Here is a 26,237-nt window from a genome sequence, read left to right as displayed (position 1 = left end):
CAAATTTAACACACCTGCTCCCCATTCACACCTGAGACCTTGTAACACTAACAAGTCACCAGGGAGGGAAAATGGCTAATTGGGCCCAATTTGGACATTTTCACTTAGGGGTGTACTCACTTTTGTTGCCAGCGGCTTAGACATTAATGGCTGTGTGTTGAGTTATTTTGAGGGGACAGAAAATTTACACTGTTATACAAGCTGTACACTCACTACTTTACACTGTAGCAAAGTGTAATTTCATTAGTGTTGTCACATGAAAAGACATAATAAAATATTTACAAAAATGTGAGGGGTGTACACTGTGTGTGTGTGTGTATATATATATATATATATATATATATATATATATATATATATATATATATATATATATATATATATTCTGGTCAGCAAATGGTTATACCAGGATCATGGCTGCAGCTATGATTCTGGTATTGCTTTTTCAGCAAGTGATCAGCTTTCTTGATCCGCCGCCTAATCACTTTAACAGCGTTGTGGAGCCTCCGCCCTCCCTGCCTACCACCGTTCTCGGCCCTCCCATTCCACCTGGGAGCCTGGGACCACTGTAAGTGGTTGGGACAGCTGCCCACAAAAGAAATGGAGGAACATCTGTTCCCTGATCCCCTCTGTTACAAAGTTTCAGAAGCGTCCTTCTTTGGCTGTTACGGCCAGAGAAGCAACTGATTAAACATCTCTCTGTTTGATCAGCTGTCTTGGAGGGCAGAAGAAGGATAATAGAATAATAATAGAAAAGAAAAGAAAAAAAACAACAAAGTATAGGACGGAAAGGAAGGAAGAAAAAGAGGTGTCTTCATATCTCCTTAGCAGGAGGAGGGGGGGACTCCTGATCTGTAAGCCCAGAACAATAATATGGTGGAAGAAACTACCAAAGCAGGAATAAAAATAATAAATAAGAGCATCCCCCCCCAGTACACAGCAGAAAGGAAAGTGCTGATCAATTATGGTTTTTAATTTGTATAATAACTTAAAGAAGAAGCATAGCCAAACCTATTTTAGCTAACTTTTCCTATGGATCATAGGGGTGTAGCTGATTCTGCACTCCTTTGACTCGTTTTTAGCCAATAGCGGGCTTTAGCCAGTCCAGGTTAACCCCTCCTGTCCCCTCCACAGGAGCAAAGCAGAGAGCCAGTAACTGACAGTCACCACTCTCTGCTCAGACCAGAGGGAAAGAACTGAGCGATCAGTGGGGTTCACTCGCTCGGTCCTCGGGGTAGTGCCAGTGGGGGACAACTGCAGCTGGGATTGGTGCTGCAGCCATCTACGCGAGTATGATTTTTTTATTTTTGCTATTTCTATACTTCTCTTTTAATAGAGTAAGTCTGAACAGCTGTTTTGGGTTTTGTTGTCTTTTTTTTAATTCACTATTTTTAGCACTGCCTTTACAACAGGTTTGTTTGTGACGTATGCGCACAGTACATATGGGCCATTTTTTAAAGGTAGCACTCCTAAAAGTGTACAATACACTGACCAGATAACAGAGCATATATTTTAAATATGTGGTTTATGGAATATGGCTCTTGATAAAAGAATATGGGAAATGTGGGGTTGATCACAACATAAATGGCAAGGCATTAGTCCACAGTGTAATTCTTTTTGTATATTTGTGGGGGAAAATGATCAGTATGGAAACTCATAATGCACTAAACTTTTGTTCTTTTGGGTATACAAAAACAAGCAAAAAAAAAAAAATGTATTACTCATATATTTAAAAATGTTGCCTCATCCTATGAATGTCAGGTTGGTCTAGAAATCGAAAATATCTGCAGGTTTTTTGAGCATGTTGTAGGTTTGTGCAGACACTTGTAGGTGCCTGTACTTTATTCCTGCTGCATATTAGCCACAGTGAGAAGTATATATCCATTTAAATAAATACACCCAAAATGTAAATGAATTAATAACCTTTCTACAACGTTGTATATCAAAATTCAAGACAGCAAAATAACCTCTGACAGGGAAACTACATTAAGTTATAATGTTCAAGATACTTTTAAAATACAAATGTAACTATACAACAGATGAACTAATGACAAATATCACCAAGATCTGCAACAATAAATATACCATTGACATTTCTTTAGTTACCCAATATATCAGTATCTTTATGCACAAGGGGCTGAAGAAATACCGGTAAGACATAGTACGACTGCCATTGCTTAAGTTACTTACTGTGTCAATTTCCTCATCTGAGATGGGCTGGATCTGTGGGTTATAGTGGAGAGGGGAATAAACCCAGCTCTGGTCATCTGGTGGCTAAGCAAGGTAAGCCAGGTAAGAATGGAAGCAGCCAGGAAATTAGGAAAAAAAAAAGACCAGCTTTAAAAGAGCAATAAAACTTATTAAATAGCACATTTGTGGATTTTACTGTAAACATCTGCACAACCATGGCCGTAGCACAACAAATTCTGTTTGCAACAACAGTAATGTAAAGTTGTACAACTGCATAAAATACAGACACCAAGAAAGATATAAATTCAACTTTAGACATGTGCACAAACACAAAATTAGTTAGCCAATGGCAACATTTTAAAAAATAGAAAACGGTTTACACCATCTGTGAGGTGATATCATACAATTTTACACCAATAAATTTAAGTGAGGGTTCACCCTTTTGCTGACATTACAAGAGACCTTAGACAAATTATTTTGTAGTAGAGATGAGGTTCAGGTTTGGCGTCACCATGGATTTGAGATGAACACAGCATTTTTTAGGGTTTGCAGTCTAAATGAATACACCAATTTGCCTGGTTGAATTTTTTGTAACCATAATGCACTGCATGGCCTTTGAATTTAGGTCAGTTGGTTTAGAAGAGCTAATATTGGGGTCTTTGCTATCTTCCAGACCCCTCATAATAAAAGGCTGGATTTCCAGTAGTCATTTGTGTGTAGGGGTATTTTATGAAGAATTAACAACCTGTGTGTCAGCAATGTCTACTGCTATACTGTGCTAAATATCTGTGGATTGCAGGGTGGTGGGCTACATATTTTTCTCAACCCCCCCTCCCCAGTCTATGTTTTTTCTTTCATTTACTTCACATTTACATTTATCATTTTATTTTCCGCTAGGTTTTAAAACAGGGTTAGGGTTTAGCATGTTAGTGTTTATTCTTTATTTTACGTTGGTAGAATGTTTTTCTTTATTTCAGGGTCCCCAGCATATAACTTTTACTCACTGCAATCTGTACTGACAGGTTGGAGCTCCGCTCTAAGTGCTGGATATAATCCCTCCGGTGATCCACTATTAAGATGGGTGCTGGTGTCTAAAGTGCTCATCCAAAATGGCATCTAAAGTGCTCATCCAAAATGAGCACTTTCAGTACAATGTGAAGGTTATGCACTCCTGACAGCCCAGTGTAGGTTAATAGTAGGAAACGGCCTCGGCTCCTCTTAAGCTATGCCCCTGATGCATTTTGCCCTGGATCTGAGGCCACTTTCTTCTACTAACACTAGGCTTTTGGGAGTACGGTGCCTTCATATTGTACAGAAAGTGCTCATTTTGGATGAAACACCTGCTCTTGACACAGGCAAAGCTGACCTTTGTTTGTAGCAGGTCACTGCTGAAATGTGCAGCAAAGTACTGTGCACCAAAGCACCACCTATTTTTTTCCCCTAATGACATAGCTGCCATTAATGTTAGACAATACCCTTAATAAAAATATCAGACTGGCCTAAACAGAGAGGCAGATGTTCTTCACACTAAAGTAGCATGAGGCAAGCAGATTCTGCAGGACAAAGTGGTAGTTGGGCCTCACCATCTAGAGGCAAGGCATGCTTGCATTTTTTTAATCTCAGAGGCTGTGCTTTGCATCCACTGCACACAGAGGAGGTCGTTGAGTGGCTGACCAAGCCTTCAACTTATTCCTCCTTCTTGACACAGAGGAGCCAGTTGTCTGCAATTTCTGCTAATGTACCCTCTTCATCTTCCTTCTCCTACTCTCCTGCTAATCCTTCTACAGTCCCACAGACTGATAGTGAGGAGTTGGCGGAATTATTTCATCACATGTTCACCAACTTGCTGCAAGAGGTTGATAATATTTAAATATTGCAATACTGCTCATCTCAGATACTGAGAATCAGAAAGCTAATGCCAGGACCATTGAGGGAGATGACATCAGGCAGGGAGTAGCAAAAGGCAGCGATATTCTACCAGCCAAGTAGACTCTATTGATGCAGAGGGGGGGGTGATGAGGTGCCAATCTGTGGATGCAATGGATTGGAGAGGAGAGAAGGAAGGTAGTGGTAGAACACTGGTGAGAGGGGGAGGTGTTCAAGGGCAGCTTGCAGCAGATTGGAGAGGTGCAATACCAGCTTATGAAATCAACCCCTTTTACAAGCTTATGGCCAGTGCTACACCACAGTAGCAGGTATCCAGTCACCATTATTTTGTCCAGAAGACCATCTGTACAGTCCTTCAAGGCACTAGAAGTCAATTTGCTTGTGGCTGGGAAGTAGGCAGAATGGGGTACTACGCTAGAGCTAGTGGTGCCTCCCTGTGTCTTATACGATGACAGCGCAGAAACTTGTACCACCCCCCACCCCCCCCACTGGCCTCATCCTTCAACTCCTCAAAACCACCAGTTTCTCCCAAGCACCCCAGAGTGCAATGTCCCAGGCTAAATGCTGCCATGCTTTATTTGCAGCTGGTATGCCTGGGGGACAGGAGTCAAGTGGGCCACAACTTCTGACAGCTCTCTAGGCCCAGGCCAAGAGGTAGCTGACCTGATGCCATCTTCAGTCAGGCAAAGTTGTTTGGGATAACAGCACTAATCTGCTGGTAGCCCTTTGCAAAAAATACATATGCCTTGCCTGGCACATTTCCTCACTCAGTTGGTGCAGTGGCTCCTCATTAATTACCCTGGCTTTCAAGAGGTTCTTTTATCAGCCTTGAAGGATTTGTGTACCCTTTAGGTTGCCATACCCAGCCAGTGTTCTCTTGGCAGAAGTGCAGCTCCAAAACAAGGTGACTGCCAACTGCCTTCATCTGTGACAAGTGCTTAAACTCAACGTTGGCCATGCTGCAGAGGCTGCACTAGCAGCAGCATACCATCAGTGAGTACCTGCCTAATTACAAATACAAGGATAGATGACTCTATTTTCTTGGAGCAGGGGCATGGCTTGGCGCATGGAGTGAGAAGACGTGTCCTCCTGGAGCTCCTGCACACACCGGTCGTTCCGTAGCTCACTGCGCTTCACAATCCAGGACAAGAGGTCTGTAATGGGGAGGAGAGGTGGGGGAGAATCCCAGCACACCCCTGAAACACAAAAGGAGGGAGAAATTGATCAATTTTTCACCCGTTTGGGATCGAATCAACGCGGCCCCCCCGCTCTTCCGGCTCACATGCAGCCTCACAGGGAGCTGCCTCACAGCGCTCCACGCCTCATACAAGAAACAGGCAATGGTCTAGATCCCCAGAAGATTCAGAAAATGAATCAGTCCCCTGATTCACACAGGTCATTTACTAGCTGGGACATGGAGGCCTACATTAAGGCCCTCCCAAACAAACATGATTATGAGGCCTGTGTGCAGAGAATGGAGCGCTCATACAAGCAGGAAATAGCAGAGCTGCGCAGGAATATCACTAACAGGCTGGAGGAAGTGGAGCACAATGGAGAGGAGACTATCTCCACATTGCAAACTCATGAAACCATTCTACATGAGCATACCCTGCAGATACAACAATTAATACATCATCAGGACGACCAGGAAAACAGAGCCAGACGTAACAACATACGTATACGCGGCCTTCCAGAGTCTGTCGAGACCAAAGATCTGGCCCCTGCAGTCATAGCCATATTCAACGAACTGATGCAGAAAGACAAGAACACCCCCCTTGAGTTGGATCCGGTGCACAGAGCCCTGGGCCCTAAAAACCCAAACCTGGAACACCCCAGGGACGTTATATGCAGGGTACACTTCTACGCAATCAAAGACGCCATCATGCAAGCTGCACGTACGCAAGAATCCATCCTCTTTAATGGCACTCAAATTTCACTGCTCCTGGACAAATTTAAGCTGACTCTGGACATGCGTCAGGCTCTGAAATCCGTTACAGGAGTCCTGCAAGCGAAACACATCAAATATCGCTAGGGATTCCCATTTAACCTGTTTGCGTCTCATGAAGGGAAGTTGGCAACATTCCGCACTTTAGGCGATCTACCAAAGTTCCTGGGAACCTTTGAACTACCTTAGATCCCTATACCGGACTGGCCACTTCATGCGGCAACTCCTGGATTCAAGATCACCACCGGTTGGCAAAAACAACCCAAGAGGAACAAACGTTCCAAAGCGGAAGCCTCCAAGTCCACGGCTGGATGAAACCTCACTGACCACCTCTTGACTAACCACCTTTTTTATTCACAGGTCTCTGTCCTGTGACTCCGTCCCGGTTCCTAGTTATGTTGGGACTCTGTTTTGTTATGTCAGCCTCATATTTTTATCTGCACTTGCAGAATTTATGTGCCTTAGTAATGTAATATCCTGATGACTACGAATTACACTTCTCGTTACCTATTTGTATTACCCCTCCTTGGGTCCCCCCCCCCTTTTCTCCCCTCTCCTATTTATAACATTTGGTAATGCTTAGCCTTGTCTTGAAGTCAAGTAACAGATCCTTTACGCTGTCGTTATGTATTGGGCATTCCTAGGGTCCCCCCCCTTTGGTGGCCCACATTATGTTAGGTATATAAAGTATAAATCTTGATGAAGGGTCCTGAGCTATAAAGTCAATATAAAAAGTTTGCTGATATTGCCCGGTGTGTGCGGGCTCCTCTGTGCGCTGATCGCGTACCCCCTCTTAGGTTTTTTCAACTCCCTTAGGGGTTTTTGCTGATTTGTTGATTACAACAATATAGTACGGCCTTAATGGCCTTGGTTCTGTTAATTTCCTTTTCTCTTCTTACCTTCACTTTTTCTAACCTTTTCTTCTCTGTGTTCCCCACCAGATGGCGATCTATCCCTTTAAAGCTCCTTCCCTCCCTCCCCTTTCTTGAGGCAGCGGGCCTCACCTATATCCAGCCTGACTCTCCACTCACAATGTTTCTCTCATGGCAGCACAACCCTCCTTAAAGGTCTCCTCCTTAAATTGTAGGGGCCTTAATACCCCGGAGAAAAGAAGGCAAATATTGTACCACTTCCATAAGCTACATACGCAAATTCTCCTCCTTTAGGAAACCCACTTTAGGTCAGATACTATCCCACATTTCCTCCATAAGCAATATCCTACTTGGTTCCACAGTACTAATCCATCTGCTAAATCTAAAGGGGTCTCCATTGCTTTTCACGCTACATTTACACCAGAGGTGCTAGATTCTTATATAGACCCACAAGGGAGATATGTTTTCCTTAAACTGTCATATATGAATACGATTTACACTGTTATTAACATATACTCTCCCAATCAGGATCAGCAACAATTTCTTTCTTCGGTGACATCTCGCCTGAAACGCTTTGGTACGATTAACATGATCCTGGGAGGGGACCTCAATGCCACCTTGATACATCAACTGGTAAGTCCTCTGTTTCCCCAGCTTCTCTGACCAAAATGCGAAAAACCCTTTCTGAACTTTCCCTGGTGGATGTCTGGAGAGTTCTTCACCCTTCCGCCAGGGACTACACATACTACTCCCCCGCACATAAGTCCTATAGCAGACTGGACTACATTTTCATCTCCCAATCATTACTGGATTATAAACCGGACGCCTCTATAGGCCTTACTCTTTGGTCTGATCATGCTCCCATCCACCTGAGTTTAGGCAGGATCCCAACATACAAAAATAGATCCTCCTGGAGACTGAATGATAATCTCTTATTTGACTCAGTTTGTGTTCAGGACATTATACAGACTATCAAACATTTCGTAACTGACCACGCACGCGATGACACTAACCCACTTACCAAATGGGAAGCGCTTAAATGTGTTCTCAGAGGTAAATTTATTCAACATGGCTCTAGATTAAAACGTGAGCGTGCGGCGGACGTTGTACGCCTCCTAGCCACCATTGCTGCATTGGAAGATTCCCATAAACAGAACACTGACACATCCACACATTTAGACCTGACTTATGCCAGAAGGGACCTTCTACAAATTTTCGCGGGACGTTCCTTGGTGGCTAGGAACAAAGGGCGATTCGCCTATTATTCTCAAGCTAACAAATGTGGCAGACACTTAGCAAATACGCTACATCCTCGACAGCGTAGGAAACCTATTCCTGTTATCAATTCGACCACTAACGGGAAATTACTGAACAACTCAGCCATAGCTGAGGAATTCCGCCAATATTATACTACTCTATATAATCTACCTTCACAGGCATCATCATCCAAATTCCGCTTCAGTTTCCCTGCGCAAAATCTCCCTACGTACATCCAAGAAACTGCCCTCCCCACCATTCCACCTTCCGAATCGGAAGATTTGGAATCTGCCTTGTCCGACACGGACTTTATACTGGCTATAAAAAAATCTAAAAAATGGCAAGAGCCCCGGTCCGGATGGGTTCTCCCCACGTTTTTATAAAACATTTCCACTATTATTGTCACCTCTCCTAGCAAAGGCATTTAGCGCGATAGACGGGATGATAGCCCAGTCTACAACCTTACTCCAAGCCCAAATTGTAGTAATCCCGAAACCAGGCAAAGACCCCTCATTATGCCCTAACTATAGACCGATATCCCTATTGAATATAGACTTAAAACTGTTCGCCAAGATTCTAGCTAACCGTCTATCACCCTTCCTACCCGAGATCATACACAGAGATCAGGTGGGTATTGTCCCTGGACGTGAAGCTAGGGACAACACCACCAAAACCATACACCTTATAGTATACGCTCAACATACTCATATCCCGACCTGCCTTCACTCCTGTGATGCAGAGAAGGCCTTTGATAGGGTCAGTTGGTCCTTCCTTCACTCCACCCTCTCCCAGATAGGGTTAGGCCCTAGAATGTTAACACGCATCATGTCCCTTTACTCTAAACCGACGGCCACTATCTTGGTGAATGGTACGCAATCGGACAAATTTATGATTGCCAACGGCACAAGGCAAGGCTGTCCGCTTTTCCCCCTTCTATTTGTCTTAGTAATCGAACATTTAGCCCAAGCTATCAGGATGAATCCAAATATACACGGTATTCAGACTCCCTCATCCCACTGTAAACTTTCTCTATACGCGGGCGATCTACTCCTTTACGTGACCCAACCCCATATTAGCATCCCTTCTTTACTTACTGAAATCGACAGGTTCGGTCATTTTAGTGATTATAAGTTAAACATCTCTAAAATAGAAGCATTGAATCTTTCATTACCACAACATACCCTTACTTCCCTTAAAACCAACTTTTCATTCCAATGGCAGACACGCTCTATTTCATATCTAGGCACAGCCATCCCCAAAGACACATCAGAGATTTATACCCTAAATTTTAGCCCACTTCTAAATAAGCTGCAACGCCTCTCTGAGGACCAGAAAGACCTGCCGGTTTCATGGTTCGGTCGCATGAGCATATTAAAAATGGATATACTTCCAAAATTATTATATTTATTCCAAGCGCTCCCTATTGCTATCCCGTCTGCTTTCTTCCGTGCCCTTCGCTCTATGGCGATTTGGTTTGTATGGAGAGGGAGCCACCCCAGACTACAACATAAGCTTTTATGCACCCCCACCTCCAAGGGGGAGTGGGCCTACCTGATTTTGAGTTGTATCATAACTCAGCTGTAATCTCCCAAATACTGGAGTGGTTCCCCCGCCCCCTGATCAAAGCCTCAACCTTAGTGAAACAAGGTCTGTCCTCGAACGACCTCAGGGCACTCCTTTGGGACTCATAAATCTATTCCACTGCTATCTCCCCTCACCAGAGATGCCCTGGCGATTTGGTACCAAAGAAGGATGACATACCTACTATCCACTGAACCGAGCCCTCTCACACCACTATTTGATAATCTGGCCCTCCTGGAAGGTAGATAAGCACATACTTTAGACAGTTACACTAGAGACTCCTGGCCCATAGCGCAACAATTTGTTGACGCTGATAGTGGTGCGTTTGTGACTAACCTCAGCATTGTGTCTTCCAAGATTACATGGCTTACCCGTCTACACTTGATCTCCTATTGCAGGAAACTTCATGACTCCAAATTAATTCACAGACCGCTGACTGGGTTTGAACAGTTAAGCACTTCTACAGAAATCCCACATCATACCCTCTCTTTGATCTACAAACTGATCCTAGAACGCATCTATGACACTCTGCCTAAATACACTATTGCATGGTCGGAGGAGCTCGGGAAGAATATAACAGAAGCGCCGTGGGGTAGGGCTTTCCTCTTTACCCATAAATCATCTATCTCGAGTTACACTCAGGAAAAGAATTATAAACTGGTGTCAAGGTGGTATCGGATCCCGACCACTCTCAGGAGTATGTTCCCTTCAATCACTGATGTCTGCTGGAGATGTAACTCCGCAAAGGGCACGTACATTCATGTTTGGTGGGAATGCGATGTGATCCATTCGTTTTGGACACAAATTTTTCAAATCTATACTGAAATTTATGACAAACCTCTCACGCCTTCCCCTGTTATAGCACTTCTCTCCATACTGCCAGGGTCCATTAAATCTCAAAAACATAGCCTCCTTAAATTTTTCCTCAGCGCGGGGAGACACTTAATATCCAGACAGTGGTAAACTACCTCCCCTCCCATCCCTTATTGAGTGGGTGGCCGAGATAAATGACATTATGTTGATGGAGGAGATGCAGGCTAAAGCTATAGAAAAAGAAGCAAAGTTTTCATTCATCTGGAGTATCTGGAGGCATTACTCTACTTCAGACAAACTGAAGAACAGACTCTCATTGGTGAGTCCTTCTTGAGTGACTGAAATCCCTCTAATTTAGTATTACCTACCTGTAACTGTTCTGCCCGTAAGGGCCTGAGGCTTGCTGCATTAAGTCCCCCCCCCCCCCTACTCTGTCTCTTTCTTGGGGTTCTCCCCTTTACCATCTTTCTTTCTCTCTCTCTTCTCTCCTACTCCTAGTCTGAGATAGCCATTCCATGTGTTAACCAAACTATGGACTGCCGATAAGTACGACGGATAGTCCAAACACTTGAAAGTATTCTAAATTTAGGTTCTGAAGCCTTACATGGAGACTCTTGTCCCCTCGGTCTTTGGATGCAGCAGGATCCCATAGGGGCATCCAAGCTGGTAGGGTGGGCGGACACTCAAATATTAGCACTGTGTAAGGTCCATAATGTCTTAGATACCCTTTCAAGTCATTTCTAAGTATGTTATGGAATGCATTAAATTGATCAGTTCGCCTATTGTATGGCGTCTGGTCCAGTTTTTGTTCTTTTATGTTTAAACTGTATGAAAACAATAAAAACGTATTGAACGTATTTTCTTGGAGCACATACTCTGTGACCTGACAGACTAAGCAATGGAGGCACCGCAGCATAAAAGAAAAATACCACTTGCTGCTGTCTTAAAGCCCACAAGACCCTTTGCCAGCTGCCTCCAGTCCCGGGAGGCAGAGATGGAATATTAGGGAGGAGGAGGGTTGGCATGCAGGTGATAAGGAGGGAGGGAGGGAATGGGGGAAAGCTTAAAGGGTGGGGTAAAACTGTGGCACTTTGAAAAGGTTCTGCATAAGAACCTCTTTGCAACATTTCCTGATGGTGGCAAGATCCCTTTCGATAGCCAACATGCCTCCAATTCTTGGAAGGAGAGGGGGTGTCAATGGCTGCTTTTGAGAATTTTAATTTAAACCACAGTGGCTAGACCAGGCTGCAGGCGGTATTTACTGGGTTAAGTGCTGCAGACAATTTTAGCAGCGTGGACCCCATGGACTATTTGGTACCTGGGCTGGACCACTGGACATAGCTATCTTTGCAACCAGCTTGCTTTCTAAGAGGGCCTTCAGCACAGAAGCAGGTTTTGTTAGAGAGGTAAATGCATCTTGCCAGCAGTGTGCATCAGCTGACTTTTATTAAAATTAACCAGTCTTGAATTATCAATGAGTACAAAATCCCTGCTGCTGAAGAAGCAAAATAAAATGTTAAGTCTCATCCAGCTCAAAAAAAAAGGATGCCTGCTACCATTTAAAGCTCTTGCCACTGCTCCTGTCTTATTCCATTACTCTGGCACTGCAAAGACACCACACAATGTTTCCACAACTGGACCTCAGCTGCCAAAGTTTTAATGTTTGCTGCAGGATAAATCCTGCTTTGTGTCTCAAAGTTTGTGGCCTATTCCAGTGCTTAAGCACTGTAATTCTGCCACACAATATTTCTGCAGCTGTAATTCAGCTGATAAATTTCTAATTTTAGGTGCAGGGAATATACTATGTTGCCGCTCAAAGTTTGTGGTCCATTCCAGTGCTCCAGCACTCTAAAATATTTGTGGCTATTGTGAGTCAAATCATATATTGTAATGTTTAGTTTAAGATAAAACCTGCCTTTTCTCTTTCTCCTATATTGTGACCTAACCAAGCTGCTTACATACTGTCCAGTATGTTGTACAATATTTGTGGCTATTGTCTCTCAAATAATACACTCCATTTCAACATAAAACCTGCATCATCCCTCACTTTACATTGTGGCCTTTCCAGACTGCTTGCCTACTGTCCAGCAAATTAACACTACTTGTGACTATTGTCTCTCACATATTACACTCTAATTATTACTTCAAGATAAAATCTTCCTGGTCTCTGTCCAGATTTTAGCCAATTTATATAAAACACATACCTGAAAGCCTACATTTTGCGGGGAAATTTGGATAATATGGAGCTGTGGTTTTGAATTGTTTTTTGGTGAACTCCATTTGCAAATTCTATTTAAATTTTAAGACAATGCAGTGTGGTACTGTGGAAAAAGAAGCTAACAAACTATTACACTGGTTTTATTTTTAGATATCCTATTTCCTTTGGCTTTTACATCTGTTCTTGATGCTACTTCCACCAGTCAATTCAGGCCAGTGTTGTAGTCAGAACTAACTAAAAAGCGTTTTTAGGTTAAATAAAACTTATTTGGGATACTGCTATATTTAAGCCAAGCTTAAAGGCAAAGTTCAACTTTCTGAACATGTTACAGCTATATTTAGGGTGTAACATGTTCAGCATCCTCTCCCTCACTCCCCATGACAGGGGATCCTCTCTCCGTACCCACTGTCACAATTTGAAAACAGCAAGGCCGCACAGGGCTCCATCCATGCCGCTGCATCATTCATATATGGTTTCCTGTTAATGTATAGTCTGCCATTGAGACAGACAGCTTGTAGTTCACAATGAAATACAGTGCTGGTGGGCACTCTTGTGATCTTCCTACTCTTATGTAACTGTCTTCCTGTATGGGAGATACAGGCAGACAGCTATCCTGAGAGCTATAGTTCAATAGTCCACACTGGTCGAAACGCGTCTGTGACTGCTTGGCAAAACGCATAATAGAGTATCTATTTGGATTTACTGTATTGTATTACTTTGTACATGTTTATGGTTATTTGTATTTTTAATGCTCAGTGATGTCCTCTACTCTGATAGAGGTGACATTTTAGCTTTTTCAATAAATATTTGTTTTACACTTTCATTACTGTGTATGACTATTTAAAATATCTGGGTGTCACAAAGCCCCCGGTGCTCCTCACCATTTCCGCTACCCTTTGTAGACCATGCTAACCTAAGAGTCTGCAGGAGCCTGACATTGCACCTGCGATCTGCTGATCATGGGTGCAATACTTTACATGCTCCTAAGAAAAAATTTAATGCACATTTTTTTAACTGCAAAAAAATAGCATTTTTTTAAAAAAAAAGTGAACTTACCCTTTAAATAAAAGTAAAAAAAAAAAGAAAATAAAAAAAAAATCAACTGCAGATCCAAAATATGTAATGCCAAAATACAGTGTCACCGACGCTGTCTGTGAAATCATACTGTTCAATAACACCACATACAGCTTTAAAGCATATTTCCACTTTTGCAGTTAAATTTGAGAAAACCCCACTAATATCCTTCCCATTCACACAGCACACCTAAAGAGTTTAAAAAAAAATGTTCTTAACTTTTAGATGTTTCTTAGGGGATGTCATAGCTGACTGCAAGGTTTTTTTGCACAATAATATAGTGAGCCTGTCCCAAGTCTGTCCTCATTAACCACTTGCCGACCGCCTCATGCAGATATACTGCAGCAGAATGGCACGGGCAGGCAAAATCACATACCTGTACGTGATCTGCCTCCCGTGGGCGGGGGGTCCGATCGGACCCCCCCCTGTGTCCGAGGCGGTCGGCTTCTGTCCGAGAGCGATAAGAGGTGAGGGGGAGGCCATCCATTTGTGGCCCCCCCTCGCGATCGCTCCCAGCCAATGAAATCCTTCCTCTGCTACTGTATAGTAAACAGCAGCAGAGGAAGTGATGTCATCTCTCCTCGGCTCGGTATTTTCCGTTCCGGCGCCGAGGAGAGAAGACATCTGAGTGAGTGCACAACACACACACAGTAGAACACGCCAGGCATACTTTACACCCCCCATCACCCCCCGATCACCCCCTGATTACCCCCCGATCACCCTCCCGTCACACTGACACCAAGCAGTTTTTTTTTTTCTGATTACTGCATTGGTGTCAATTTGTGACAGTTAGTGTGGTAGGGCAGTTAGTGTTAGCCCCCTTTAGGACTAGGGTACCCCCTAACCCCCCCAATAAAGTTTTAACCCCTTGATCACCCCCCATCGCCAGTGTCACTAAGCGATCATTTTTCTGATCGCTGGTATTAGTGTCACTGGTGACGTTAATTAGGTAGGTAAATATATAGGTTCGCCATCAGCGTTTTTTTAGCGTCAGGGACCCCCATATACTACCTAATAAAGGTTTTAACCCCTTGATTGCCCCCTAGTTAACCATTTCACCAGTGATCACCATATAACTGTTATGGGTGACGCTGGTTAGTTTATTTTTTATAGTGTCAGGGCACCCGCCGTTTATTACTGAATAAAGGTTTAGCCTCCTAATCGCCCGGCGGTGATATAAGTTAGGTTCTAGGGTCAGATAGGGTCTGCGTCGCCCCAGGCAGCGTCAGGTTAGCGCCAGTACCGCTAACACCCACGCACACAGCATACACCTCCCTTAGTGGTATAGTATCTGAACGGATCAATATCTGATGCGATCAGATCTATACTAGCGTCCCCAGCAGTTTAGGGTTCCCAAAAACGCAGTGTTAGCGGGATCAGCCCAGATACCTGCTAGCACCTGCGTTTTGCCCCTCCGCCCGGCCCAGCCCAGCCCACCCAAGTGCAGTATCGATCGATCACTGTCACTTACAAAACACTAAACGCATAACTGCAGCGTTCGCAGAGTCAGGCCTGATCCCTGCGATCGCTAACAATTTTTTTTGGTAGCGTTTTGGTGAACTGGCAAGCCCCAGTGGCCTAGTACACCTCGGTCCTTAGTCAAAACAGCACTGCAGTAACACTTGGTGACTTGGCGAGTCCCAAAAGTGCAGTTCAAGCTGGTGAGGTGGCAAGCACAAGTAGTGTCCCGCTGCCACCAAGAAGAAGACAAACACAGGCCCGTTGTGCCCATAATGCCCTTCCTGCTGCATTCGCCAATCCTAATTGGGAACCCACCACTTCTGCAGCACCCGTACTTCCCCCATTCACATCCCCAACCAAATGCAGTCGGCTGCATGAGAGGCATTTTCTTTATGTCCTCTCAAGTACCCCTACCCAACGAACTCCCCCAAAAAAAGATGTCGTGTCCGCAGCAAGCGCGGATATAGGCGTGACACCCGCTATTATTGTCCCTCCTGTCCTGACAATCCTGGTCTTTGCATTGGTGAATGATTTGAACGCTACCATACACTAGTTGAGTATTAGCGTAGGGTACAGCATTGCACAGACTAGGCACACTAACACAGGGTCTCCCAAGATGCCATCGCATTTTGAGAGACCTGAACCTGGAACCAGTTACAGTTACAAAAGTTACAGTTACAAAAAAAGTGTTAAAAAAAAAAAACACACAAAAAAAATATATAAAAAAAAATAAAAAAATAGTTGTTGTTTTATTGTATTCTCTCTCGCTACTGTTCTGCTCTTTTTTACTGTATTCTATTCTGCAATGTTTTATTGTTATTATGTTTTATCATGTTTGCTTTTCAGGTATGCAATTTTTTATACTTTACTGTTTACTGTGTTTTATTGTTAACCATTTTTTTGTCTTCAGGTACGCCATTCAGCTGCAGCGCGGATTTATTTATCTTGACAGCAACAGCGTTTGCTCCCACGATATATAAAACTGTGACTCCAGCGAAGGTGATATATGCCGAAGCATGGGGGCAGCAGGGGCGGAGGAGCGATTTGCTCCTACCTTTTGCAGGAGGATGCCCCCATGCTTCGGCATATATAAATGGTGCATGTATGCCCATCATTAGAAGTGGGTGGATGAAGGGAGGTATTCTAATGGTGGGCATACCCACCGATCAATCTCTTTTTATCGTATGCAAAATATGTGAAAAACTAACGCCTATATCTCACAATGCTCTGCGCCTGGGACTGCCCATGAAATCAAATGTAGTAAAAAGAAAAGCAGCTACTTAAATGAAAAACATATATGCATAAGCAAAAAAAGGTGTAAATCAATGGTGCCAAGTCTCTGATTCCTTATTTGCAGCAGCGCTATGTGCCCGATGTTAAGACACATATAAATAAGACAAAAAATGGTAAAGAAGATGTGCAGGACAGTTTAAAAGAATTCCAGTCTGTGCATATGAAGAGTTTCTTGTCACCAGGAAAAAACAACACCGCGTGAGGGGGTGTCCCCCAGTGAGTTTGCACTCACCACAATTCCAGAAAATACAGGCCTTTGTACTGTTGTTATTTAATAACCATCCATCTTCTATCACCAACCACCAGATGTCGCTAGCATTCTCGATTAATAGTATACCATAAGGGGAAAAAACAAACTCATATAGCGTAATATTGCTAATGATAAGTTTATTGACATATAATGTTCCCTCCCCCCTTAAAAACTGCGTACCAAAAATAAAACAATAGTAAAGCAGAAAGAGCGTTTGTAAAGTGCACTGTGCCTTAGTCTACGTCTCCCGGGAGGAGTTACCAGAGCGCTCGCTGTGTGCGGCTGGTTTCACTTGCTTCCTGGTTCCTTCCGGTGCGTGGAACGCACACGTCACTTCCGGTGGATTACGACCCTGACGCGTTTCGTCACTTCCGGACGTCATCTGAGGGCGTAATCCACCTATCATTCAGCCGGTTTTTTATATCAGTGGCAGATGCAACAGCCAATGGGAGAGGGCCTTTTAATAGGATGCCTCCCCATGACGCTGGAGCTCTACAGAACTGTCAGCAATGGGAAACTAAATTCGCAACGCCGGCAGAGTGTTTTTTTATAAAGAAACCTGCCACTGCCGCCTGTATCGGAAAAAGATTGTGACATCTATGTCCTATACATAACAGTACTTTGTTTGAACTCAAACAACATCTATTCAATATCCTCACTGTACATCAAGCAATGGGCATAATATAGGACATATAACATGATGGGATGCAATCCTCCATGTATTAACTTATCCTGTTTGGACTGCTTATTTAGCATATACCATAGCAGTCTTCAATATTATTATAAATGTCGGGATAAAAAATAGTGAATACTAATATCCAATGATAAAGATTATCATAATGTTATCCAGCAACAAAAAATAAAATAAAAAATAAATACTATTAATACTATACGTGGAGGATGCAATATAATGGCATTAAATACACATTTATGGTATAAATAGAGATAAATAGGTGTACTAACTATTTAAATATATAACAGGTAAAACCAGCTGCCTAAAGTTAAAAAAGAATACCTTAAAAATAGGCTAAAATAATGTATCAACTAAGGATGGGGGAGATTATGTGTATATATGTATAGACCATATGGCCATACACAATAAAACGATTCTTTGATCAATGTGATTATGAATTTTAATAAAATGATAAGAAATAAATAATTAATTAATTATGATAAGAAATAAATAATTAAACTATATCTCATAGGGAATATTATGTTAGAGACATTAAGAAGTGGGAATTATGTATCACTAATAAAGCAGTTTATATCGAGCTCTATATTGAGACCTCTGGGGGAAAGTGCGTCTACGGAATATATCCATCGAGTTTCGTGCTTGGATAATTCACGAATGCGGTTCAAACCCCTCCAGTTAGTTTGGAGATGTTCAACTCCCCAAAATTCCAACCCCTTGGGGTCCCTGTTATGCTTCAACCTAAAATGCAAAGATACATTGTGGTCTTTGTATCCGATCTTAATGTTGTTAATGTGCTCCGCGATTCTAATCCGTAACAATCTCTTTGTCCGGCCTATATAAATCAGGCCACAAGGGCACCTTAAAGCGTAGACAACATAAGAACTATTACATGTAATAAACTGTTTGATATCAAAAGACCGGTTGTTCACTGGAGAGATAAAACTTTCAATACCCCTTAAAGGCCTTGCGACCTCTCTGCATGCTTTGCATTTTCTGCATGCAAAGAATCCGTTACGATCCCAAAAGGTCTGGGGGCGTTGAGGGGGGTCTAGCACTTTCTTGACTATTTTGTCACCAAAATTGGTGGTTTTTCTATAGATGAATTGAGGAGTGGCGATGGGTGCCAAATTTGCGCCGAGTATCGCAAATCTCTTTATGGCGGAGTGGGAGGATAAGACTATTTTTAAAGATCAGCGCTCTGAATTAATTTTTTATAAACGTTTTATCGACGATTTATTTTTTATCTGGGCCGGACCATCTGAGTCATTGGAACAATTTTTACAGGTTTTAAATTGTAATAGCAATAACATTAGACTAACCTCCAATTGGCACAGTGATACCATTAACTTTCTGGATGTAACCGTCTATCGACGGGAGGACAGATTGGAGACTAAAGTGTTCTTCAAAAAGACAGATAGGAACAGTTATCTTCCCATTACCAGTGGCCATCACCCTCTATGGCTAAAAAACATCCCGAAAGGACAGATCATGAGGGTAAGAAGAAACTGTTCAGAAGATACTGAATTTTTGCTCCAATCAAGGACACTCACGGAAAGATTCGAGGCTAAAGGTTATAAACCCGATATGTTAAAGAAAGTGGTGGATGAAGTAGCAGCCCTCCCAAGAGCAATCTGTCTACAAGAAACAACCAAGGAAATCCCCTCTCAGAAAGGAAACAACCGCAATAATGAATGGGGTTTTATATCCCAATTCCATTCCCAATATAAGGAAGTCGAGGAAATTTTTAAGAAACACTGGCATATCCTTTTGATGGATAAAAAATTGACAAGTGTGCTGCCAGCCGTTCCTCAATTCATCTATAGAAAAACCACCAATTTTGGTGACAAAATAGTCAAGAAAGTGCTAGACCCCCCTCAACGCCCCCAGACCTTTTGGGATCGTAACGGATTCTTTGCATGCAGAAAATGCAAAGCATGCAGAGAGGTCGCAAGGCCTTTAAGGGGTATTGAAAGTTTTATCTCTCCAGTGAACAACCGGTCTTTTGATATCAAACAGTTTATTACATGTAATAGTTCTTATGTTGTCTACGCTTTAAGGTGCCCTTGTGGCCTGATTTATATAGGCCGGACAAAGAGATTGTTACGGATTAGAATCGCGGAGCACATTAACAACATTAAGATCGGATACAAAGACCACAATGTATCTTTGCATTTTAGGTTGAAGCATAACAGGGACCCCAAGGGGTTGGAATTTTGGGGAGTTGAACATCTCCAAACTAACTGGAGGGGTTTGAACCGCATTCGTGAATTATCCAAGCACGAAACTCGATGGATATATTCCGTAGACGCACTTTCCCCCAGAGGTCTCAATATAGAGCTCGATATAAACTGCTTTATTAGTGATACATAATTCCCACTTCTTAATGTCTCTAACATAATATTCCCTATGAGATATAGTTTAATTATTTATTTCTTATCATAATTAATTAATTATTTATTTCTTATCATTTTATTAAAATTCATAATCACATTGATCAAAGAATCGTTTTATTGTGTATGGCCATATGGTCTATACATATATACACATAATCTCCCCCATCCTTAGTTGATACATTATTTTAGCCTATTTTTAAGGTATTCTTTTTTAACTTTAGGCAGCTGGTTTTACCTGTTATATATTTAAATAGTTAGTACACCTATTTATCTCTATTTATACCATAAATGTGTATTTAATGCCATTATATTGCATCCTCCACGTATAGTATTAATAGTATTTATTTTTTATTTTATTTTTTGTTGCTGGATAACATTATGATAATCTTTATCATTGGATATTAGTATTCACTATTTTTTATCCCGACATTTATAATAATATTGAAGACTGCTATGGTATATGCTAAATAAGCAGTCCAAACAGGATAAGTTAATACATGGAGGATTGCATCCCATCATGTTATATGTCCTATATTATGCCCATTGCTTGATGTACAGTGAGGATATTGAATAGATGTTGTTTGAGTTCAAACAAAGTACTGTTATGTATAGGACATAGATGTCACAATCTTTTTCCGATACAGGCGGCAGTGGCAGGTTTCTTTATAAAAAAAAAACACTCTGCCGGCGTTGCGAATTTAGTTTCCCATTGCTGACAGTTCTGTAGAGCTCCAGCGTCATGGGGAGGCATCCTATTAAAAGGCCCTCTCCCATTGGCTGTTGCATCTGCCACTGATATAAAAAACCGGCTGAATGATAGGTGGATTACGCCCTCAGATGACGTCCGGAAGTGACGAAACGCGTCAGGGTCGTAATCCACCGGAAGTGACGTGTGCGTTCCACGCACCGGAAGGAACCAGGAAGCAAGTGAAACCAGCCGCACACAGCGAGTGCTCTGGTAACTCCTCCCGGGAGACGTAGACTAAGGCACAGTGCACTTTACAAACGCTCTTTCTGCTTTACTATTGTTTTATTTTTGGTACGCAGTTTTTAAGGGGGGAGGGAACATTATATGTCAATAAACTTATCATTAGCAATATTACGCTATATGAGTTTGTTTTTTCCCCTTATGGTATACTATTAATCGAGAATGCTAGCGACATCTGGTGGTTGGTGATAGAAGATGGATGGTTATTAAATAACAACAGTACAAAGGCCTGTATTTTCTGGAATTGTGGTGAGTGCAAACTCACTGGGGGACACCCCCTCACGCGGTGTTGTTTTTTCCTGGTGACAAGAAACTCTTCATATGCACAGACTGGAATTCTTTTAAACTGTCCTGCACATCTTCTTTACCATTTTTTGTCTTATTTATATGTGTCTTAACATCGGGCACATAGCGCTGCTGCAAATAAGGAATCAGAGATTTGGCACCATTGATTTACACCTTTTTTTGCTTATGCATAAATCTCTTTTTATCATTCAGCCCACAGGCTGCATGAAAAAAAAAGATTACAATATATGCCCAACAAGGACCAGCAACATACTGGTATGTTGCTGGAATTTGAGTGGTTATACCAGAATAATGCCTGCAGGTTTAGGTATCATCTTGGTATCATTCTTTTCAGCCAGCGGTCGGCTTTCATGTAAAAGCAATCCTAGTGGCTAATTAGCCTCTAGACTACTTTTACAAGCAGTGGGAGGGAATGCCCCCCCCCACCATCTTCCATGTTTTTCTCTGGCTCTCCTGTCCCAACAGGGAACCTGAGAATGCAGCCGGTGATTCAGCCAGCTGACCATAGAGCTGATCAGAGACCAGAGTGGCTCCAAACATCTCTATGGCCTAAGAAACTGGAAGCTACGAGCATTTCATGACTTAGATTTCGCCGGATGTAAACAGCGCCATTGGGTAATTGGGAAGGCATTTTATCACATCGATCTTGGTGTGGTCAGATGCATTGAGGGCAGAGGAGAGATCTAGGGTCTAATAGACCCCAATTTTTTCAAAACAGAGTACCTGTCACTACCTATTGCTATCATAGGGGATATTTACATTCCCTGAGATAACAATAAAAATGATTAAAAAAAAATGAAAGGAACAGTTTAAAAATAAGATAAAAAGCCCCTGTCCCCCCTGCTCTCGCGCAAAGGCGAATGCAAGCGTCGGTCTGGCGTCAAATGTAAACAGCAATTGCACCATGCATGTGAGGTATCACCGCGAAGGCCAGATTGAGGGCAGTAATTTTAGCAGTAGACCTCCTCTGTAAATCTAAAGTGGTAACCTGTAAAGGCTTTTAAAGACTTTTAAAAATGTATATAGTTTGTCGCCACTGCACGTTTGTGCGCAATTTTAAAGCATGTCATGTTTGGTATCCATGTACTCGGCCTAAGACCATCTTTTTTATTTCATCAAACATTTGGGCAATATAGTGTGTTTTCGTGCATTAAAATTTAAAAAAGTGTGTTTTTACCCAAAAAAATGTGTTTGAAAAATCGCTGCGCAAATACTGTGTGAAAAAAAAAAAAAAATGAAACACCCCCCATTTTAATCTGTAGGGCATTTGCTTTAAAAAAATATATAATGTTTGGGGGTTCAAAGTAATTTTCTTGCAAAAAGAAAAATTTTTTTTTCATGTAAACAAAAAGTGTCAGAAAGGTTTTTGTCTTCAAGTGGTTAGAAGAGTCAGTGATGTGTGACATAAGCTTCTAAATGTTGTGCATAAAATGCTAGGACAGTTCAAACCCCCCCCCGCAAATGACCCCATTTTGGAAAGTAGACACCCCAAGCTATTTGCTGAGAGGCATGTTGAGTCCATGAAATATTTTATATTGTGACACAAGTTGCGGGAAAAAGACAATTTTTTTTTTAAGTTTATTTTTTGGCACAAAGTTGTCACTAAATGATATATTGCTCAAACATGCCATGGGAATATGTGAAAGTACACCCCAAAATACATTCTGTTGCTTCTCCTGAGTATGGGGATACCACATGTGTGAGACTTTTTGGGAGCCTAGCCGCGTACGGGACCCCGAAAACCAAGCACCGCCTTCAGGCTTTCTAAGGGTGTAAATTTTTGATTTCACTCTTCACTGCCTATCACAGTTTCGGAGGCCATGGAATGCCCAGGTGGTACAAAATCCCCCCAAATGACCCTATTTTGGAAAGTAGACACCCCAAGCTATTTGCTGAGAGGTATAGTGAGTATTTTGCAGACCTCACTTTTTGTCACAAAGTTTTGAAAATTGAAAAAAGAAAAAAAAAATTTTTTTCTTGCCTTTCTTCATTTTCAAAAACAAATGAGAGCTGCAAAATACTCACCATGCCTCTCAGCAAATAGCTTGGGGTGTCTACTTTCCAAAATGGGGTCATTTGGGGAGGTTTGTGCCACCTGGGCATTCCATGGCCTCCGAAACTGTGATAGGCAGTGTAGAAAGAAATCAAAAATGTACGCCCTTAGAAATCCTGAAGGCGGTGATTGGTTTTCGGGGCCCCGTACGCGGCTAGGCTCCCAAAAAGTCCCACACATGTGGTATCCCCGTACTCAGGAGAAGCAGGTAAATGTATTTTGGGGTGCAATTCCACATATGCCCATGGCCTGTGTGAGCAATATATCATTAAGTGACAACTTTATGCAAAAAAAAAAATTTGTCACTTTCCCGCAACTTGTGTCAAAATATAAAATATTCCATGGACTCAACATGCCTCTCAGCAAATAGCTTGAGGTGTCTACTTTCCAAAATGGGGTCATTTTGGGGGGTTTTGTGCCATCTGGGCATTTTATGGCCTTCAAAACTGTGATAGGTAGTGAGGAGTGAAATCCAAAATTTACGCCCTTTGAAATCCTGAAGGCGGTGATTGGTTTTCGGGGCCCCGTACTAGGCTCCCAAAAAGTCCCACACATGTGGTATCCCGTACTCAGGAGAAGCAGCTGAATGTATTTTGGGGTGCAATTCCACATTTGCCCATGGCCTGTGTGGGAAATATATCATTTAGTGACAACTTTTTGTAAATTTTTTTTTTTTTGTCATTATTTAATCACTTGGGACAAAAAAATTAATATTCAATGGGCTCAACATGCCTCTCAGCAATTTCCTTGGGGTGTCTACTTTCCAAAATGGGGTCATTTGGGGGGGGGGTGTACTGCCCTGCCATTTTAGCACCTCAAGAAATGACATAGGCAGTCATAAACTAAAAGCTGTGTAAATTCCAGAAAATGTACCCTAGTTTGTAGACGCTATAACTTTTGCGCAAACCAATAAATATACGCTTATTGACATTTTTTTTACCAAAGACATGTGGCCAAATACATTTTGGCCTAAATGTATGACTAAAATTGAGTTTATTGGATTTTTTTTATAACAAAAAGTAGAAAATATCATTTTTTTTTTTTTAAATTTTCGGTCTTTTTCCGTTTATAGCGTAAAAAATAAAAACCGCAGAGGTGATCAAATACCCTCAAAAGAAAGCTCTATTTGTGGGAAGAAAAGGACGCAAATTTCGTTTGGGTACAGCATTGCATGACCGCGCAATTAGCAGTTAAAGCGACACAGTGCCAAATTGTAAAAAGTGCTCTGGTCAGGAAGGGGGTAAATCCTTCCGGGGCTGAAGTGGTTAAGACATTGCAAGAAGCCCAGCCTCTACACATTTGTTAGAAGTCAGTGGTTAAATCTAGTTACAAGTAATGATGATCTGCCTGCACATTATAGACAGGGTTAATTGTGACAAACACAGATGCCCAGCCCCCTCATAAACAAAGAGAAGTTCCTAGGATTTTTTCCTTGCTGGAGGGTCCAGAGGAGAATATCTAAAAAAAAAAAAAGATACTGCAATTGCAAAACTGCAATTTGTAAAATAAGTTATGCTATGTGAATAGGAACATGTAACAAATATAAGGTAGATGTTATCCCAATTTGGCTGCAAAAGTGAAAATACACTTTAAAGTTCATCTTTAGGAACATGTTACACGTTACTCCCGCCACCAGCACTCCCCTCTATGTGACAGCGAGACCGGGGCAGATGGTAGTAATTCATTCAGTCTGGGGGGTGTGGTCTCGGCATGCGAGCATGAGAACGTGCGGACCTTGCGCTCCATGTACACCGCTTCTCCTACAGCACCCGCAGCGGCCTTATAGGGGATTTTTCACCTCCCACAGGATGCCTTCCAAGTGGCGACAGTCTCCGCAACCCTCCCGGACACCCCGGCAATGCTCTAGCTCCATCGATGCTTTCTTCTCCGGGAGCTGCCGAGGAACCGCTGAACTTTCCAAGATGGCGCTGGAGCGGGAAGCTGCCGTCTCCCATGTGGCTCCTCCCATACCCTCTTCGAGGTTAGTACCAGCCTCACTGCCTCCCCCCACCTCCTCAGATAGTCAAGATAGTGGCTATGAGGTTGGGGAGGCCCTGGGGGATAGAGACCTTCGCTCTCATATCTGGTCTCTCTCCACCAAGGAGGACCTGGAGAGGTTTGCCACGCGGGTGAAGGCCCTGAGACAGGACATTGAAAATTTACAGGCTGAAACAACACAGCTTGGGGGCAGAGTGGAATCTATTGAGAACAGGCTTGATGACATGGTTCCTACAATGCAGGCTCTGAATGATTCACTGCTTGACCAATTAGATTATGAGAATAGGAGTCACAGAGTGAACATTCGGATCAGGGGTCTGCCTAAGGAGACCGCTTCTAGGGAAATTGTCCCCACGTAACAAGGTGGTTTTAAAAAAATTCTGGAACAGGATGCTCCAGCTCATATTGAGATTAATCGTGCCCTCCATGTGACCTCCATCAGATGACCCAGAAAAGCCCAGGGACATTATATGTCAAGTACACAAATATTCGCTTAATGAGCGTTTCATGTTCCACATACGTAGTGTCTTCCACGTGGATTTTGATGGCGCCAAACTGTCCCTATTTCCAGACATCTACCATCACACTTTACTGCAATGCAGGGCAGTGAAACCTCTGCTGGAAGCCCTCAGAGCTGCTGACCTCACCTACAGTTGGGGCTTGCCATTTAACCTTTCAGTCCATAAGGATTACCCTGCGAGATAGGGATGACTTGCTTACCTTCCTGGATCAACTTAATTTGCCTCAGGTTCACATACCTGACTGGCAACTCCTTTCCGCATATTCCTGTGCCTACCCGTCCTCAAGCCTGGATACTAGCCCCGTAGATGTAGCCGGAATCGCCCTAGACTAAGATCCTCCTGCCAAGCTTTGCAACAAGCTTCACAGTGAGTATCATCTCTTGGAAACGACTGCCCTGTTTTGTTCCAGTTTGCTTTGCTTCATTGAACTGTGCAGTGGTGAC

General features: G+C 42.6%; 1 protein-coding gene across 5 annotated transcripts in view; it reads right to left on the bottom strand.

The window, feature by feature from the left end:
- PIP5K1C (phosphatidylinositol-4-phosphate 5-kinase type 1 gamma) overlaps nt 1-26,237 on the bottom strand; it is a 501,728-nt gene that overhangs the window by 4,061 nt on the left and 471,430 nt on the right. For 4 of the 5 annotated variants that reach the window (XM_073594381.1, XM_073594347.1, XM_073594363.1 and 1 more), the window contains one exon: nt 2,191-2,274. The exons of the other annotated variant lie outside the window; for it this stretch is intronic. In XM_073594381.1, the coding sequence (XP_073450482.1) occupies nt 2,191-2,274 (84 nt within the window). The remainder of the gene's footprint in view (nt 1-2,190; nt 2,275-26,237) is intronic. 5 annotated transcript variants of the gene reach the window in all.

Source organism: Aquarana catesbeiana, linkage group LG01 (assembly GCF_042186555.1).
Source record: "Aquarana catesbeiana isolate 2022-GZ linkage group LG01, ASM4218655v1, whole genome shotgun sequence".
NCBI lineage: Eukaryota > Metazoa > Chordata > Amphibia > Anura > Ranidae > Aquarana > Aquarana catesbeiana.
This window is presented reverse-complemented; position numbering and strand designations above follow the sequence as displayed.